Source organism: Podarcis pityusensis (genome assembly GCF_964106645.2).
Source record: "Podarcis pityusensis genome assembly, chromosome: 1".
In the NCBI taxonomy this organism is placed as follows: domain Eukaryota; kingdom Metazoa; phylum Chordata; class Lepidosauria; order Squamata; family Lacertidae; genus Podarcis; species Podarcis pityusensis.
Window position 1 is genome coordinate 86,345,166 of NC_138028.1, and position 17,755 is coordinate 86,362,920.

General features: G+C 43.3%; 1 protein-coding gene across 8 annotated transcripts in view; it reads left to right on the top strand.

Annotated features, from left to right (window-relative positions):
- TTLL4 (tubulin tyrosine ligase like 4) overlaps positions 1–17,755 on the top strand; it is a 29,425-nt gene that overhangs the window by 9,882 nt on the left and 1,788 nt on the right. For 5 of the 8 annotated variants that reach the window (XM_081012828.1, XM_081012830.1, XM_081012832.1 and 2 more), the window contains 17 exons: positions 595–716; positions 2,355–2,418; positions 2,776–2,900; positions 4,007–4,117; positions 5,064–5,140; positions 5,607–5,801; positions 7,099–7,181; positions 7,610–7,738; positions 8,464–8,586; positions 8,919–9,017; positions 9,463–9,597; positions 10,027–10,164; positions 10,905–11,007; positions 12,202–12,412; positions 13,042–13,112; positions 13,334–13,416; positions 15,399–17,735. In XM_081012828.1, the coding sequence (XP_080868954.1) occupies positions 595–716; positions 2,355–2,418; positions 2,776–2,900; positions 4,007–4,117; positions 5,064–5,140; positions 5,607–5,801; positions 7,099–7,181; positions 7,610–7,738; positions 8,464–8,586; positions 8,919–9,017; positions 9,463–9,597; positions 10,027–10,164; positions 10,905–11,007; positions 12,202–12,412; positions 13,042–13,112; positions 13,334–13,416; positions 15,399–15,552 (2,023 nt within the window). In that variant the 3' untranslated portion in view covers positions 15,553–17,735. Of the gene's footprint in view, positions 1–594; positions 717–2,354; positions 2,419–2,775; positions 2,901–4,006; positions 4,118–5,063; positions 5,141–5,606; positions 5,802–7,098; positions 7,182–7,609; positions 7,739–8,463; positions 8,587–8,918; positions 9,018–9,462; positions 9,598–10,026; positions 10,165–10,904; positions 11,008–12,201; positions 12,413–13,041; positions 13,113–13,333; positions 13,417–15,398; positions 17,736–17,755 lie in introns of those variants that run through there. The other 3 variants (XR_013988292.1, XM_081012833.1, XM_081012834.1) reach the window with 2 other exon arrangements.

Genomic DNA, 17,755 nt, shown 5'->3' on the forward strand with positions numbered 1-17,755 from the left:
GAGCGATGGCAGTTTCACCAGCGATATACCGCTGAGTGAAGCCGACTTTGTGGTCTGCTCCTCATACTGGCCCTGGGCGATATATTGATATGTCGCCCAGGCCTAGCTGGCTGGGGCTGATGGGTGTGGGAGTCCAACAGCATCTGGAGGTTAATCACCCTTTTCTTATGATAAGGACTGTGTTTGATATAGTAAAATACGCTAAAGAACTTAGTAGCAAAGTGTTCCTGTGATGTAAGCATATTTAAGCTTGGTCATCAATCGGTGTTTGATACGCCTTGGATGGTTTTGCAGCCTTCACTGTCTCCAAAACGTCTCTCAGATCAGATGACCATTCTGCTTTACCACTGGTAGCCCATTGTTTTGACAAGTGTGCCACAAGTCAAGTCCAAAATTTGCCACTTGAAGTGTTCCTCCCTTTCTCTCCACACCACTTCTATCACTAACATGGGTTAATGTTTATACTAGTTATTTGGGATATCTTGCCTTGTCTGTGATCTCTTGGTCTGTTGTTGGGTGTAGAGATCTTTTTGCTTTGCTAACTGAGAGGAGTTACAGAGCTTCACTTTAGGGCTGTAACCCTTTGTGTTGTAGAGCTGCAGTCAACCTCCCCCTGCTGGACCAAGCGGAGGTGGAAGATGTAGAGGAAGAGCTCCCGGACGGCTTGGAAGATGCCTGCAGTCAGGATGAGGAGGGAGAAGAGGAGGATGGGGAAGGTCAGCAGTCACATTTATTTCCTCTCTTCAAAGTACAAACAAGCCTACTCACCACACATAAAACAGAGAAGGGTTTCATACAGTGATTATTCTGTTAATACAAATATACTAATTACTGTCATTTCAAAACACAGCATGAATCTAGTAAAAAGCTAAAACGATTCCTGCTATAGTTGTCCATGCTTGCTATTAGGGCATGGATATATTGCAAATCACTCTATAATATCAAGAGAGAAAGAACTGTATTTCAACAAATAAAATTGCTAGCTTGAATACTATAATTTGCCTTGTGGGCACCTTCAGCCTATGCACTTTCTACACTTGTAAAACTTGTTTTGAGTGATATTTAGTTAACTGCTATTGTAGGCAGAGCAACAGTGTGATCTCCATTTACATTTTACTGGTGTATTCTATTAAGCATTCAGTTAATTATTTTCTGGTTACCCAGAGACAAACTTTTTAAATCTACTGTCTTGAAACAGTTCAGAGTGAGATAATTTTACCATTGAATGTACAAGGCCTGACAATATTTCTAGATCATAAACAGCAGTAATAGCATTCAGTACTGAGGCACTAATTCACTGCTGCTGGAAGGGCTTCTGTATCCTATGCAACCCAGCCAGAAGGGTGGGGTATAAATAAAATAATAAGTTGTTGTTACAACTACTACTACTACTCAGTCTGAGTAGGGAGAGCCCAACCTCCCGATATGTGTGATGCTTACAGCTGTGCCCCAGTTTAGCTGTTCCACCAACAAATCTGTCATGGTGGTGGCATATCTTGAATTCTGCAGGCATGGTACAGCTTTTGTCAAATCCCATTGCCCCTCAGCTAGCAGATCTTAACTACAGGACTTCATCTTCAATATTCCTGCTAGGAATGTTCTGATCAAACCCAGTAAATACTTGTGTGTGGATTTATTATAATTGTTGCTGTCTTGCTACGGTTTGGGACAATGCAACTCACCCTGAGTATTGACCCATTCTGTCCCCCACGCCTAATCTTCTTGCATGAGAGTTTGGAAGAAAGCTGCACTTAGGGTGATTACTGTAGTTCTTGCTAACATTGTGATGTAGCAGCCTGACATTTTCAGCTGTGTTTTAGTTCAACCATTTTAATGCTTTAGTATATTGCACTGTGGTTCAACACTCTGATAATATCCTTTTGTAAATAGAAGGCAAACTTTAACTTACGGGGAGTGACATAGGGAATGATATTCTATCCTCTTCTAACCTTACCATGGGGTCCTTTATTACGGTGTACAAATAAGGAAATTGATGGCTGTGTGGAAGAGCAGGCAAATAATGGATATCCTCTCATTGTCAAGATCCGGAATCTGATTTGAGGTCATTGTGCAGAAACTATGGTGCCCTTTAAATGTAGCTGCACGGGGGCACTTATCAGTAAGCGGCTCCTTTGCTGCTGGGAAAACTCTGAAATTACGCAAACACCTCTCATGAGTAGGGGCAAGAGAGGTGGTTTGTTATTTAAACATTCTTCCAGTCACGTAACAGTTGCTTCTGGATTAAGTTCAGCTATCTGAGAGAATGTCTAAAAGAGGTTGAATTTCTTCAGGATGTTCATGGAGTGTAGCCAAGATTTTTCACTCATTAAACTATTTTTGCCTTTTTTCTTTAGGTGAATCAGATGGCTCCTCTTCATCCGGATTATCCCCCAATGGTTCTGTAGCTATTATATCCAGGTTCGTTTTAGGAATGTTCTGTCTGTAATGCATTGGATCCTTTTGTTCTTGGATAATCCCATGGGATGGCCACCTGGAGACCCTGATCTGTTTGCCTTGGTGAAATCACTTGGCTTGCACTTGCTGGCTGTGCCCATCTGCAAAGAGAAACAGAGATGCTGAGCAGTCGGGCTGAAAGGCAGCTTAGTTTTCATTCTGGGTTGGTGTTTCTCAGCCAAAGCAAACCTCACTTTCTCAGTCAATGTGTTGGTCAAAAGCCTCAGGAATTAAACTGAATGGCATATGATGGAAACGGATGTCCCAGAGAAAGTGTTGTGCTGCTCACTTCTCCAACTGTGCCTGGTATTCTTTTCCTAGGAATTGCGTGGAGGGATTGGTGCCTACACTAGAGGGCCAAGAACGAATTCTCAAGCCAGCTCTTACATGCAGCCTGTTCCCCAATGTGCCTCCCACAATATATTTTGGTACCAGGGATGAGAGAGGTAAGGTGGATCCAAATTCATTGCACGAAACAGGCAATGCCAGAAAACCCTAGTGTACTATAGTGGTGGAGTGGATTCTTGGGTGGGGAGGTGATGGTGGGATGCACGTGGTCATGTCATTTAAGTGTGTGGTGTAATGACGCCTTTCCAATGGAGTTACTAAGGTCTCCAGGTGATGTGAAGAGAAAACCTTAAATCTAGATTTATATCTGTGGAGCTGTAGGATTTCGAGATCACCAGCAAAGAGGTTCAGAACTGAAATGGCTGAAACAGCAGCTGAGATGCTGGAAGGTACAGTAATATTTGATGGGCATTCACTTTGACCCTCAATCTTAATCCCACCATAGGTGGAGCATGTATCTTTCCTGCCCTGCCCTATGATGGGGTGAGTGGACATCCAGATTCCCTTGTAGCAGAGATGGTCCCATTTGTCGTATTTTGCTCTGGCCTGGGTGCTTCCATAGTGGAGAGCAGGCATTATCACAGCACCACAACAGCCGTTGGTCTTTGAAGAATTTAAGCTGGTCTTAACCTGTTGGGATGTGCACATAGACCGACTCAGCATGCTTCTTGCTATATATAGCATAATTTCTCAAACTTCTTGAGCTTAGTTTCGCTATCTGCCTTTTAAACTTATGCCTTCCCCCTCCCCAGTTCAAAACTAGCCACCTGTCCCATTCATAGCATGGAGATCAAGGCAGCATCTCTTCCCAGATCAGACTGGCATGATACGGCAAGTAGGGGAACAGCTGCACCCCTGTCCCCAAAATAAATTAGGATCCTCTGTTAGAGGGCATTCAACCTATCCATTTATTCACTGATGAGAGGAGGGAAGTCCCACCTGCCTCAAAATCCTGTTCCTCCCAGAAACTTTGCACATTCCTTTAGGTGTGTTGTGCTTCTCAGATTGAGAACCACTGTTCTATGGACAAGTGACAGAGCTTTTGCCAAGGGTTTTCTTTCACTTGGTGATCTGATTCTGTTGAAATTCATTGAATAAAAATCTTACCCTTCTAGCACTTCATGACAAATTGATGTCCTCAGCCAAAGGAGATGCTCCTGTGGTTGGGTTTTCCTTCTAACCTTAGGCTTTCTTTCTTTCCTAGTGGAGAAGCTCCCTTGGGAACAGAGGAAGATGCTACGATGGAAGATGAGCACAGTGACTCCCAACATTGTAAAGGCAACGATCTCCAGGTCCCACTTCAAAATCAGCAAGAGTGAGTTGTATTGTGGGAATGGTCTGTGGGTGCATGTTGCCTCCTGCCTTAAATACACCCAGACTCACAGCTTTATCTTGGAATAGTGCTAATGTTTGGAAATGAACTGTCCCACTTTCAGACACAGATCTTCAGTAGCAGAGCAACAAAAGCTCCCATAGAATTGATTACTCTAATGCACCTCCCTTGCATGGAGGACTCTGAAAGATGCTGCAAATCATGAAGCTGCAGATCTAATTGTGGCTCTTTCGCCTCTTCCCTCTTAAGTCTTGGGCAAGCTTCATGGCACTTCTGCCTGTGTGTTTGCCCTTGGGCAGCTCTTGTCAAGATGGATACTGACCACAAAGTGCTAATGTTTACTGCAGAACAGCAAGAGCTGCAGCATGGTCTGTACTTACAAACTGGGGAAGAATGTTCAAGACATGGAATAAAACTCCATGTCCTAGCAATTCTCGTAGAGTTTGCTTATACATCTGATGATCTGTGTCTGGTAATGCAGAGCTGTAGCTGCTCTTTCCAGTAGGCTGTTTGATAAATGCAGCAATCCTTCACCCCCTACCCTTCCAATAAGAGGAGACTTAGATAGATAGGGATTGTGGAGGCTTTAATTTGACATCTCCTGCCTGCTCACCTATAATTGAATAGGCTTTGATGTCACAGTATACCCTGTGATGCTGATGCTACAATCTTTTTAGAGTTGTGTACAGTTCTCAATAGGGTTTATTGTGGCTGCTCGTATGAGGCCACTCTTGGTTCATGTGGAAGGGGAAACATGGATAAGGCAGGAAAATTATTTCCAATTCATATTTTCCAAACTGAAATTCTTATATGCCTGAGACTGTTGCAGTTCTTGAGCATAAACAGAATATATATATATATATATATATATTATATATCTCAATGTGACGTTCAGAGAATAGTCTGTGAACTGCCCTATTGCCCACAGGAAACAATGACTGGCTGGGCTGCTGGGGCCATCACATGAAATCTCCGGGGTTCAGAGTTATCAGAGAACACCAAAAGGTATGAGATATGGTCATGACTACAAAAGGACATATTAAAGAATATAATACAGTGTGGGGAAAGGGCATGAGATGCATTTCACTCTGGCCTTTTCTGCCATTTTCTCCATCTGAGCGCTGCATGTAGCTGATACTTTCCTGTTTTCTGCTGCAATGTTCTCTTTCCCTTAGTCCCTTCATGTTCTCTTGGTGGCTGTGCCTCTGAAGGAGGCAGCCTAGGTTTGCAAGACACTATATGGTAGAAACTTCAATGCTGGCATGCTTCCTTCATGGGAACTACCTGTTGGGAGTACCAGCCCAGGGGCTTTTGGGGTGGGGGGGTTGTATGGACAATCTAGGTTCTTGCAGCTATCCCTGAATTTGGAGAAGGTACCCCCTTGTTGAACCTTTATCTTACATTTTTACCAGCTAGGATACAGCAGGAAACCTCATTACTCCTTTCTTGTCTCTTACTTTCCCTCCTGCAGTTGAATCATTTTCCTGGTTCATTCCAAATTGGTCGGAAGGACCGTCTGTGGAGAAATGTGTCCAAAATGCAGTTGCGCTTTGGGAAGAAGGAGTTCAACTTTCTGCCCCAGTCCTTCATCCTTCCTCAGGATATCAAGCTGCTCAGAAAGGCTTGGGAAGATTGCGGGAGCCGACAGAAATGGATTGTGAAGCCGGTGAGGGAGGGCACAGATAAGGTTTGACCTGTATAGAGATAGGGGTGTGTCCTTTGTGTGCCTTCTGCCATGGCATAGCCATGCTTTCCCTTGCCTTGCCAGTTTCAGGTTTTCTTGGATGAATCTGATTTTTCCTGATGCATTTCATTAGGCTTTAGCACTTGTGTTGGGACGGACTGCCTTTGGAATGAGCTCTGTTCTGTTTTTGTATTGTGTGTTTTTATTCTGCTTCAGATTTTAGGTATTCCATTTCATGGTTTTAATCTCTGTAAACCACTCAGAGAACTTAAGTAATTAGATGGTACTGAAGTGCAGTTAACAATAATTAATGGTAATGTAAACTACACCCCCCCACACACACTTTCCACTATAGCAACAATGCATATTCTCTTCTTATAGATGGACAGTTTCTACTTGTGTATTCTGGTTCCCTCTTGACTATATCATAGCTTTAGCCCAATAGTCTCTTTGGCTGTCGGTCTCCCTCTTGCTGCAAGTAGGACCTGTACCAGTTTGAAAACCCACCTGTCATCATCTTCTTCATTCATTTCCTTGATATTGGGAAAGACAGGCGTAGTCCTCCCTGGTGTATTGTTTTAAAATATTCTGGGTTTTTATTCTTTGCAACCTTGTAAAGGTTGCGAATAAAAGTGCATCACATTTGCATTTCCCCATGTCATTGAATCTGAGGTGTTTGTGCATTGAATGTTTTAGGTGAAAAGAGGCACCCTTAAACATGTAAACGAGGAGAGAAGACTGGGAGACAGGCAGGGGGTGCCTCCTTCTGTTCCTAGGAGCCTCAAACATTTCCTAAAGAGAGAGAAAGGCGCCCCACCTCTTTTCATGAGGACTAAAGTATTTTCAGAACCCTAGATATTCTCAGACTCGACAGGTGCCACAGTCTGTACTGTACTGCATGACTACAGCCAGACGCGTTTTTGAAACCTCTAGGGAGTTAGCTTATCAGTCAGTGACAGCAAGGAACTCAAAGCTGCTATACACCAACTTGTGAATGTACAAAGCCTTTATTGACTTAAAAAGCCTTTGCTGACATGCTCAGTCTTTGAAAAAGCTGTCACAGTAATTGATTTTAACATACTGCTGAACTTAAAATTACATTGAGATTTTTGTGAGGCTGCTTCTTTGGAGGCTTATCTTAAGATTGATAGTATTAAAACAAATTCCTTTCATGTACCCCACCTTCCCAGACTATAATCGGATGTTCCAGCTTTGAATTGTAGGATAGCAGCAAATGGATGCAATGTGAACATCGCTCTCTGTCTTTCACTCACTTTAGCCAGCATCAGCTAGAGGCATCGGCATTCAGGTCATCCATAAGTGGAGCCAGCTGCCCAAGCGCAGGCCACTGCTGGTGCAAAGGTAAGCAAGTCCCCCTGCCCTGCCGGTCTTTCCCCACCCTGCTAACAAAAGATTGGCTTTAATATCTTAAGGTATCAAAGAACCAACTTGTTTCTGATTATGTTTTCTGCCATTGTAAAACTTTACATTGTTCTGTGGGGTTTGTTTCTTTTGCTTCTGCTTCCAGCTAAAGAGTAGAGTAATTGTGGAATTGCTACGATTTTGACATGGGTTCAGAAATATGGCTAAAGGAGACCTTTTGCTGTGGCAAGGAGTAGCATTTGTTGAGAAAGCTGGCATTTCATCAGCAGTCTCTCAAACCCCTTAGGGACAGAAACCATCTCCATCAAGCCTCTTCACTGGTGACAATATCCTGAACTTCTTGAGACTAAATCTCTGGGCTACTCTGTGATGTGGTTCCTGTATCCTCACCTATCTTTCTGTTGCAGGTACTTACATAAACCCTACCTCATTGGTGGAAGCAAGTTCGACTTGAGGATTTATGTTTACGTCACATGCTATGATCCACTTCGGGTTTACTTGTTCAAAGATGGACTTGTTCGTTTTGCCAGCTGCAAGTAGGTTTCCTATGAATTGGTAACCTCAGAAAGAGGGTTGGGTTGACTGCTTGTCAGTAGACCAGCTGAGATTCAGGAATAGCAGATTTAATATGTTTTCTGAAAACAGTAGACTAACTATTGGTTGCAGGTGTCATTTGTATTACAGCCTGTGCACATCCTTTTGGTTTAAGCAGTGACTATTGAGAACCAATTATTTGCTTGCACTGTGTAGCTGAGTCTGTGTGCTTTTAAAATAGCAAATTATTAAATGATTTATTTTATTTTATTCATTTCATAAAACTTATACACTGCTTGATTGTTAAAAAAAACCTCAAAGTGGTTTACAAAAAGAGAAAACAAGAAAATCAATTTAAAAATTACAGCTGCACTTTAAAACATACAAAAGTTGAAATAATAAGACAGATTATAATTACTTCAAATTCCTAAGCATCTGGATGTTTAGTTAACTGACAAAGTTGGTGAATAACTCAAGTCAGAGCAACTCTTGATGATTAACAGTTTGAATTGTTAAACCAGTCATATCTCTGTGGAGCACACACATTCATTCTCATTCTCTCTCACACACACTAGGCTGGAGCTTAGAGGAGATACTTAAAGATTGGTGTGTGTGCCTCTCTCTTTTAGCTCCCACACTGCTAGCATTCCTCCCTCTTCTTGCCATTTCATTTTGATGAGTGATGTCTCCTTACTTAGCGTAAACTTTTGTTCTTCCTTCACCTCAGATATTCCCCCTCTGTGAAGAGCCTCAACAACAAGTACATGCACTTGACTAATTACAGTATCAACAAGAAGAATATTGAATACAAGGCTAATACAGATGAAACTGCATGTCAGGGTCACAAGTGGTGGGTACTGATGAACAGAAAAGAGAATCCTTTTGTATATGTTATGTTCTTGACTGGCTTATGTTTTCTTACCTCTCTATCCCTGAGTAGCCCATATGTGGCCCTACTGTTTCCATAGGAAAGAGACTTTATTTTCATTTATTAAACAAAATGTATAGACCACTTAATCAAAAAAAGAAAGGTCTCATAAGTGGTTTGTATAAAATTGCATTAAAAACATAGTCGGTACTGGGTTCATGTTGCCTTTTTCCTCCAGAGATGGGGGGAGAGGAGTTAATAACACTATCTGGGGCAACCCTAATGCACTTGTATGCTCTGTTCTGTCTCCACAGGGCACTGAAGGCACTTTGGAGTTATTTGGCCCAGAAAGGAGTTGACAGTGAAGCCATCTGGGAGAAGATAAAAGACATTGTTGTCAAAACCATCATTGCGTAAGTCTCAGGATCTAGTTGTGTTCCCCCCAGCCCTTTGCTTTCAGGAGGACCTCTTTTTGACGGGTCATCTTATCCATTAGCTAGAGATGTGTACCGATGTTTGCAGATGTTTTGAGCAAGTGTGCATCTTTGCTTCTTTCTTGCTGATTTGTACTTCTGGAATCAGATTCTCCTACTGTGTTGTTTCTCGAGGGTTGTTGATTGTTCCTTGGCCCCAAAAGTATCTTGTTTGGATCTTAATAACCTGAAGCAAGGAAGGGTCATGTGCTGTCTTCATCAGGCTCTCATCTGAGCCATGTGGGGAAGGTATTGCTGAAGCCCTGTTTTTGTGGCATGCTTGTACCATATGCCTGGCTAGAGTGACGCATAAGAGGCATAAGATGATGCATAAGATGCTAGTTTTGCTGCTCAGGAACAACCTAGCACATGTTTCATTTTCTAGATCAGAGCCCTACATAATCAATCTCGTGAAGATGTATGTGAGACGCCCTTACTGCTGCCATGAGCTGTTCGGGTTTGATATCATGCTGGATGAGAACCTTAAGCCATGGATTCTGGAAGTCAATATTTCCCCCAGGTAAGTTGTGCATGGTGCACTTTTCAGCTTGCACTCTGACTTAGTACATTTCACTACAATTTCAAGAACACCCTTTACCTCCAGTTTGTCCCACAGATGTATGCTAGGCCTATATGCACAGATGCATGCGTCTGTTTTGCCAATGCCTTACTTCATGTGCTGATGGCTTCCATCTCTTAATGTGAGGGAGGCAACACTTACATTGAACTGTATCACACAGTGTGTCTCTGATTAGTAGGTATGTCTGTGTATTGTGTATGCATGTGGGTATGAGGGGGGAGGGGATACTAAAAGAGAGAGATTGTCTTGCCTTGGAGTTCCTCCTTTCTCTCTTTTGGAAATCAAACTTAACAGCTATCTGAAATGCCAAAGCTAGGGCCAAAGACATGAAGATGGGCTTGTCCAATCAGGGTTTTGTTCTCTCTGCAGCCTTCATTCAAACTCTCCTCTGGATGTGAGCATCAAGGGTCAAATGGTCAGAGATGCCCTTAATTTGGCTGGTTTTCTGTTGCCAAGCACAGATGATGTGGCTTCACCCTCTGGAAGTGCCAGCAGCTCTACAACTAGGTTAGAGATCAAACTCAGAAAGAGACGTTTTACTGGGCATCTCATCTTTTGCATTGTTCTTGTTCAGTAGGGGAGTGAGGAGGCCTGAGTTGGAAAGACTGAGATGAAAAGTTGTTGTGGTAATAGTATGTGTGGCTATAGCACAGAAGCATAGCTGTAGCCTGTATATAGGACTATGCATTTTATTCAGTCACGCTATTGGTACAGAAACTGAATTAAACATCCAAAGAATCTCTGCTTTTGTTATTTTTAAAGCACGTTTCTAGTCCATGTAATTGCAAGATGGGCTTGAAAATACCCGGGCAATACCTCATGCAACCTTGGAAGCTGAGCAGCGGTGGTGATCTCAGACATATTGCCAGGAATACTGGGCTTCGGTAGCTGGAATTGTGTGTTGCTCCCCAACTCAGCTCAGCCACAATAGCTGTCAGGGATGGCAGCAAACACCTGGAGGGCACCAGGTTGGGGAAAGCATGAAGCAGGCTGGTGAGGGATGGGGCCTGGGGAAGGGAGCATGGCCTGGGAAGAGTCTTGGGGCCCAGATGGGGGGGCTGGAGGGTTGCACACTGCCCCCATGCCTAAGGTTCCCCATCCTTGATCTATGTCTCCATGGATCATTTGAGGCTTTTTTCCTTTCTTTTGGCTTAACAGAGCATTGCTTATGATTCTGGCTATAGGTGGCTGAATTGAGGGCACTGACTAACTCTCTCTGAACTAACTTTAATTATTGCTGTGCCCAGCTTGAATAGTGTCGCAAAGGAGAAGAGTAAGTCATCCTTGGAGCTGTTCACTTCTGAGAAAACGAAAAGAGCTTTTTATCTGACCTCAAAAGTGCCTGATCAGGTAGGCGAGAACACGCCTTCCCCAAATACTCTGCCCTCATTCTGAGATCTCATGCATGTTTGGGCTGGAGTTCTCCGCTCTTCTTTGAATCATTTCATTAACTGTTTAATTAAATGAAACCATAAGTAGTGTGCATAAAACAATATAAAATCATCAAACAAGTATACATAACTAAATTATGTTTCTCGCTAGGCTTGCTGAAATAAAAAAAAGTTTTTAGCAGGGCTGTAAGGGTGCCTGCCTAATATTACTAGACAAGGAGTTACAAAGCATAGAGGTAGCTACACTGAAATATTGACTCGTGCTAGCAGATGATCATTACAATCGCTTGGCTTGGGGAGTGCTTAAGAGTTCAACCAAGCTCTTTTTCTGACAGAAAATGTGTCCCAACAGGTAAGATGCATCCACACACAAGGAGGAGGTGCTTGTTTATTCACTGAAGGACTGGTATCTGAAGGAGGTTGTATTTGACATATAGGATATGATTTGGCTAAGTGTGGAAGTTATAAAGAGCTGTATTTCAACTGTATTCAGAGGAAGGCTAGTGTCAAACCTTAAGCCCATCAAACACACAGCATAGCTTAAGAAAATGTTACAAACGACAGTGGTACCTGGGGTTACATACGCTTCAGGTTACACACTCCGCTAACCCAGAAATAGTGCTTCAGGTTAAGAACTTTGCTTCAGGATAAGAACAGAAATTGTGCTCCGGCGGCCCGGCCCCATTAGCTAAAGTGGTGCTTCAGGTTAAGAACAGTTTCAGGTTAAGAACAGATCTCCGGAACGAATTAAGTACTTAACCTGAGGTACCACTGTATAGTTAAGACCCAATAGGCCATAGCCACTGGTTGCCATTGTTATAATGGGTGTGCCTTGAAGCAGTAAGATTTCCCATTTCTTACTTACACACATGCTTTTTGGTTTAGTTTGTTCAAGCGGTACAAGAAGCATTTGGGAACCATAACCAAGAACCCTGCCTTTTCTTCTTCACCCCCCCCCCAAACAAATTCCTATTTGAATATCTCTCTTCTGTCTTTCCACTGCTGTCACAGTGGGAGGGGAATATGTGTTGCGTGGCCACCATCCTAGAGTGGCAATCATAGTAGTTTTAGAGAACTGAAAGTGGCATGCATGTAGACTTGTGCAGTTACCTCCTGGAAAACCAAGGTGTTTCCCTGTCCCTCTTGGCTGCAGGAGTTCTATTCCACCATCCTAGATGTTCTAACACCAGATGATGTACGTGTCCTAGTAGAGACAGAGGATGAATTCGCTCGACGTGGACAGTTTGAGCGAGTTTTCCCCTCGCGCTTCTCCATGCACTACCTACGTTTCTTTGAGCAGCCGCGATACTACAACATCCTTACTTCCCAGTGGGAGCTGAAATATTTCGTGAATAAGGTCAAAGGTAAAAAAGTTCCCATCACCTCCTTCTTGCAAGCTCCCTTCTAGGATAAGCAGTTAGTTGTTTGATCCAGCCCTTTATAAGTAGACTGCATACCTTGCTTTCTAACCCAGAGCTGTCTGTGCTCTTTCACATAGCATTATTATCTGTCATCCTTACAGGTTGCTAGTGTGGTTTGAGTGTTGCTTCTTGTTGGGTCATTTCTGTCATCTTCCCCACTCCCCACACCTTGCAGCCACATCTTTGGCGTTAGGGCAGAAGTCTTTCTTTATTCTTGCCCACCCCTTTGTCCTTTCATTGGTTTCTATTGGCTATCTTTAAGCCCACACCCTCACCCAGAGCCTTCCTGTTCATCAGTGTTACCTGCTTCTCTTGAGTGTATCCAGATAATTCCATAGAAAAGACCAGGAAGTTAAACATCTTCAAATGAGCATCATACCATTGCAGCTTGATTTTAAAACTTGTGTGTGTGTGTGTGTGTGTGTGTGTGTGTGTGTGTTTGGGTTGCTCAGTATCAAGGCCCTGCATTACTTGTACCCACTGCCTTCTTACATCCAGGGCAGTTGCTTAGTAATAGCCCTCAAAATTTCACATGTGAACTAGCATTCGTTCTGTGGTGTTCCTTTCTGCAGGGGTGGATCTGCTCAGAAACTGGTGTCACAAAGGCTTTCATAATGGAGTGGTGACAGAATCCACAGTGATGGTAAGGGTGGGCCCTCTTTGCCTTTCCTCATACCTTAGATATGTTCTGCTTTTTCATGAGGGTGCCCATCAGAACTACTTGTTACTAATCAAGTGGCTCTATATTGGTGGTTGTCTTACTGCCTGAAGCACCTTCTCTTTGCTTCACTAAGTTTGAGGTATGCTGGGAGCTAAGAAAGGAACATTCACTAGCTGTCTAACTCTGCACTCTCTCAACTTCAGTGGTCAATTCCAAGATCCCATCTCTATATGAAGAATGAACTCCCTGTGAATGGCTTGAGCAAGATGGAATTAGGCAGAACCAGGTGAGATTGCGAGAACCAGCCGCTGTTATATCTCAATACATTTCCAGTTGGGGTTTGTCCATGATTTTTCATCCGTTCCCTTATAGTACAATTCTTTGCAAGTCTGCTCTGAAGTAATCCCCACTGCATTCAATGGGATTTATTCCCAGGTGGTTGTGTGTAGGATTGTAGCCATGGTTAATATATTTTAATGCATGTTAACCTTCTCATGAATACATAGAGAAAAAGGAAACTCTTCTTTGTTACTTATATGCCACCTTTATATTCCTTACTTCCCTCCCCTGATATATTACCCTTTTGACAAGCGTGATCTTAACCGTTTATGTGCTACTTTCTGCCCCTGTTAGGATGTGCCAGAGGATTAAATTAGAAGCATCTGCTTCTGGGTTTAAACTAACTGTGGTTAATCATTATATCCAGTAAGGGCAAACTATAGTTAGTTTCAACTGGGCTTTTTCAGTGTGGTGCCCACTGAGGCACTCTGCAGTGGCTGTGAGACTTTTCTGCCATTCTGACTTGCAACTCCTTCTTTTAAAAAAATCATGGAGGCTGGATACAGTGCCAATCTTAATTTTCCTTGAGTAGCCCTGAGCCCATGTATGGTCAGGCAGCTTCGATCATGTAGCTACAAGCTAGGATTTCGTGTTAAGTTCAAACCAGGCCGTTGTCTTAGCCTTTCTTATTTTTACTTCGGTATATATCTGACATAAATAATTATTTGTAGCATTTTTATACTAACCTGTAACACTAAGTATTCTGGGCAGTGTACTTTAAAAAAACATGTAAAAACAACATGAACACAAAATCACAAACAAAACTAAATAAAATAAAATAAAACCAGCAACAGAGGAACCAGTAGTACCAAATGTCTAAAAAAAACTTTTGACCATGTTTTTAAGTAGGAAAGCCTAGCTGAATAAAAGGCCTTGACCTATGGCTACTGAAAAGTCGGCACCTGCCTCACCTCACCTCACTTGGCAGGGGTGGACTTTTAAAGATGATTTTCAGGTTGGGCTGTATATATGGGAGGAGATAGTCCTTCAGATAACCTAAAGGTAAAGGTAAAGGGACCCCTGACCATTGGGTCCAGTCGTGACAGACTCTGGGGTTGCAGTGCTCATCTCGCTTTATTGGCCCAGGGAGCCACCATTTGTTCGCAGACAGCTTCCGGGGCATGTGGCCAGCATGACTAAGCCACTTCTGGTGAACCAGAGCAGCGCACGGAAATGCCGTTTACCTTCCCGCCGGAGCGGTACCTATTTATCTACTTGCACTTTGATGTGCTTTCGAACTGCTAGGTTGGCAGGAGCAGGAACCGAGCAACGGGAGCTCACCCCGTCGCAGGGATTCGAACCGCCGACCTTCTGATTGGCAAGTCCTAGGCTCTGTGGTTTAACCCACAGCGCCACCCATGTCCTTCAGATAACCTAGCCCCAGGTTATTTAGGGCAGGAATGGAGAACCTGCAGCCTTCCAGAAGTTGTTGGCCTTCGTCTCATTCTAGCCAGCATGGCCCATGGTCAGGGATGATTGGCGTTCTAGTCCCAGAACATCTGGAGGGTCACAGATTCTCCATCTCTGTTTTAGGGCTTGAAAAGTTAGTACTTGCACTTTGAATTGTCCCCTGGAATAGATTAGAAGCCAGTGTAGATAACAAAGCACAGGCATGATTTAATTTTTCAGCCACTTCCTGTTAACAATCTTGCTGCCCTATTTTGGAGCAGCTGAAGTTTCTAGACTGTTTTCAAGGCAGCCCGAGGTACAGCACATTGTGGTAATCAGGCCTAGGCAGTGGTGAGCCATAAGCCCGAAATCCTTCTTTCCCATCAAATACAGGGATGACACAGTAGTAATAGAAAGACTGCCGTTTCCTTCAGACGGGTGAAAATGATATGCTATGGAAGTGGTTCTCTCTGTGTGTGCTCTATTCTGTGCTGCAAGACAGATCTGCCTCTCTCTCAGGTTCTGTCTTCTTCCCAACAGCAAAATCCTTGTCCAGCGAGATGGGGAGGAGCCAGTCCGAAGCTCTGAGCCAAACCCTTGCACTCAAAGCTTACCTCAGATTAAATACACAGCTGGAAGTCTCAAGAAACCCACAATCCCTCAGACCCTCAGCAACTCAAGCCTAGTGAAGTGACGGGGGACTAAGTGAGTGGCCAACTTCCCCTTCCTTATGGTCTCAGGAGGGGGCGTACGTGACCTACCTCAACGGAAGCTAGGAGAGCCAGCATAGAAGGATGGGAGGACCTTTCGTCCGGCACGCCCACGTAGAACTATTTTTTTGGAAAGGGAATTGGGTCGAAGAGGAGATGTTTAACTTGGTTAAAAGGGACAAATGCTCTGTTTATAGTTTTTTTTTATGACAAAGGAAGTTGCTAAACACAGAAGCTTGGAAAACCTATTTAACTTTTAGTGTGAGTTCCTTATAGTTTATTGACCTTGCCATGATCGTCACCACTTGAGCCATAAGTGCCTCTCGCTGTTAAGTGCCGACATACTAGGTTTCGCCAGACACTGACAACCTCAATGACCATTTGTGAAATGAGCTGCTACCATGAGGCAATTGCATGTTTGTAATTGACATAATAACCCATGTATTCACAACATGACACAAATTCCTTATTAGCTGAACAGATGGGAAAACAAACTTAAGAATGGCTTAACACCAGTAAATCAGGCAGATTTTTTCATAAACTCTCTGGTGCATGGCCATAAGAGAAATAGGCTTAAACAGTGAGGGAGGTGGTGGGGAGTCCAAGAATATTCTTATTCTCTAGGTACACACCCATGTTTACTTAGTTCCTGGGTACAGATTTCCTGATGGACTTTAGTTATGGAAGGTATTTTCTACTTACTTTTTACTCGGGAGAAGCAGATTTTGCAGTGTGCTGGTCCAAAGCACAACTGTGTAGCTTAAGCACTGGCGGTGGTTTCTTAAGACAGGGGGAGCATCTCCTTTCGGTTTTAGCTTTGTGCTGGGACTCAGAAAAAGGTGTGCTAAGGTGGCTGCTTCTTGTTCCTCTCTGGTTTAGGGTCAGGTGGTTATCTGTGTTAATCCTCCTAGCATTCATATATACCCTAGAACACTCTCCAGTTCTTTACCCCTAAAGAAGACTATAATTTAGCCCAAGTGGTGCTTGGCTGTATAATTCTTGCTTTAAGTACTGCCACCTCAGTCAGTGTTATTTCTGATCAGTCAGTGCCTTCTCCTTACTGCTGGAGAATTCTGCCTTTTCTTCACTTGTTATACTTTACTCCTAATCTGAATCTGGTACTGGATCCCAGCTTTAGGTACACTTTTCAGTTGTGTGCATATGTCCGGAATGTGTTAGTAAACTTGCACTTACAGCCAGCAAGGGCCGTTTGCTGTCCTGATCCCTGGGCACTGATAAATGCATCTGTTGCTCTGCTTGACTCCTGATACCTTGACACTTAGGAGCATTTCCTGCCTGTACTCAGACACCACGTGCAGGAAGCTGCTAAATTCTGAGCCTTGAGGGTGAACTCAACAACTTTGGCTGCAAGAAATATTTATTCTTAATGAAGGATAGGAGTCCTTTTGTCTCATTTTACACACACACACACACACACACACAGTCAGATGCTATGGACAGCATGAGGCATGCAAGTCCCCTGATGCATCACTGTGCAGTCTTCTATTTTTTCCATGTAGCAGTAATGATATTCCAAATGCCTGTAAGTATTTCTCACTATGATGGAGAGATGTGTTTAGGTGGCTACTTGTGATATAAATGGCCAGAAAAAGGAAGGCATCATTCCTACAGTGCATCTCTCCAAATAGATTGCTTCTCCATTGGTCAGGGCAGTATTTATGAATCACACAGTCCTGGAAATCTCCTGGATACAACTGGATACAGCAGCTGCAATCTAGAATATAGATGCAGTGTGCATTTATTGTTAAAGTGGTTCAAGTCATTGCAGAGGGGTGAGATTCCCCAGAGCACATAACACCAAAGCAACAGGGCACCTCTTTCTTACTACAACTGTCATTTGCTTATCCTAAGTAACCTCAGTGACTAAGCTCTTAAGAGCAGAAAAGCTGGGAAACAGAGAGTTGGAAGCCAAGCCAGGCACACTGGATATAGTTGTGCTTTCTCCTGGGGCCTTAGCAGTAGAAGCAGCAGCTCTCCTTGCATCATGCCAGGGAATGAGTTGCTAGAAATCATTTCAGAGTCTGCCTTGCAGACAGTGACTTACCTTGCGTTTCTGTCTTACTTCACTGGCTGTATTAACACAGGTATCTATCTTGGTGAGACCTTTATGGCATGATCCCCTGAATTAAAGCTTCTTTTCCCCTTGGCTTGTTATTTCCATCCCCT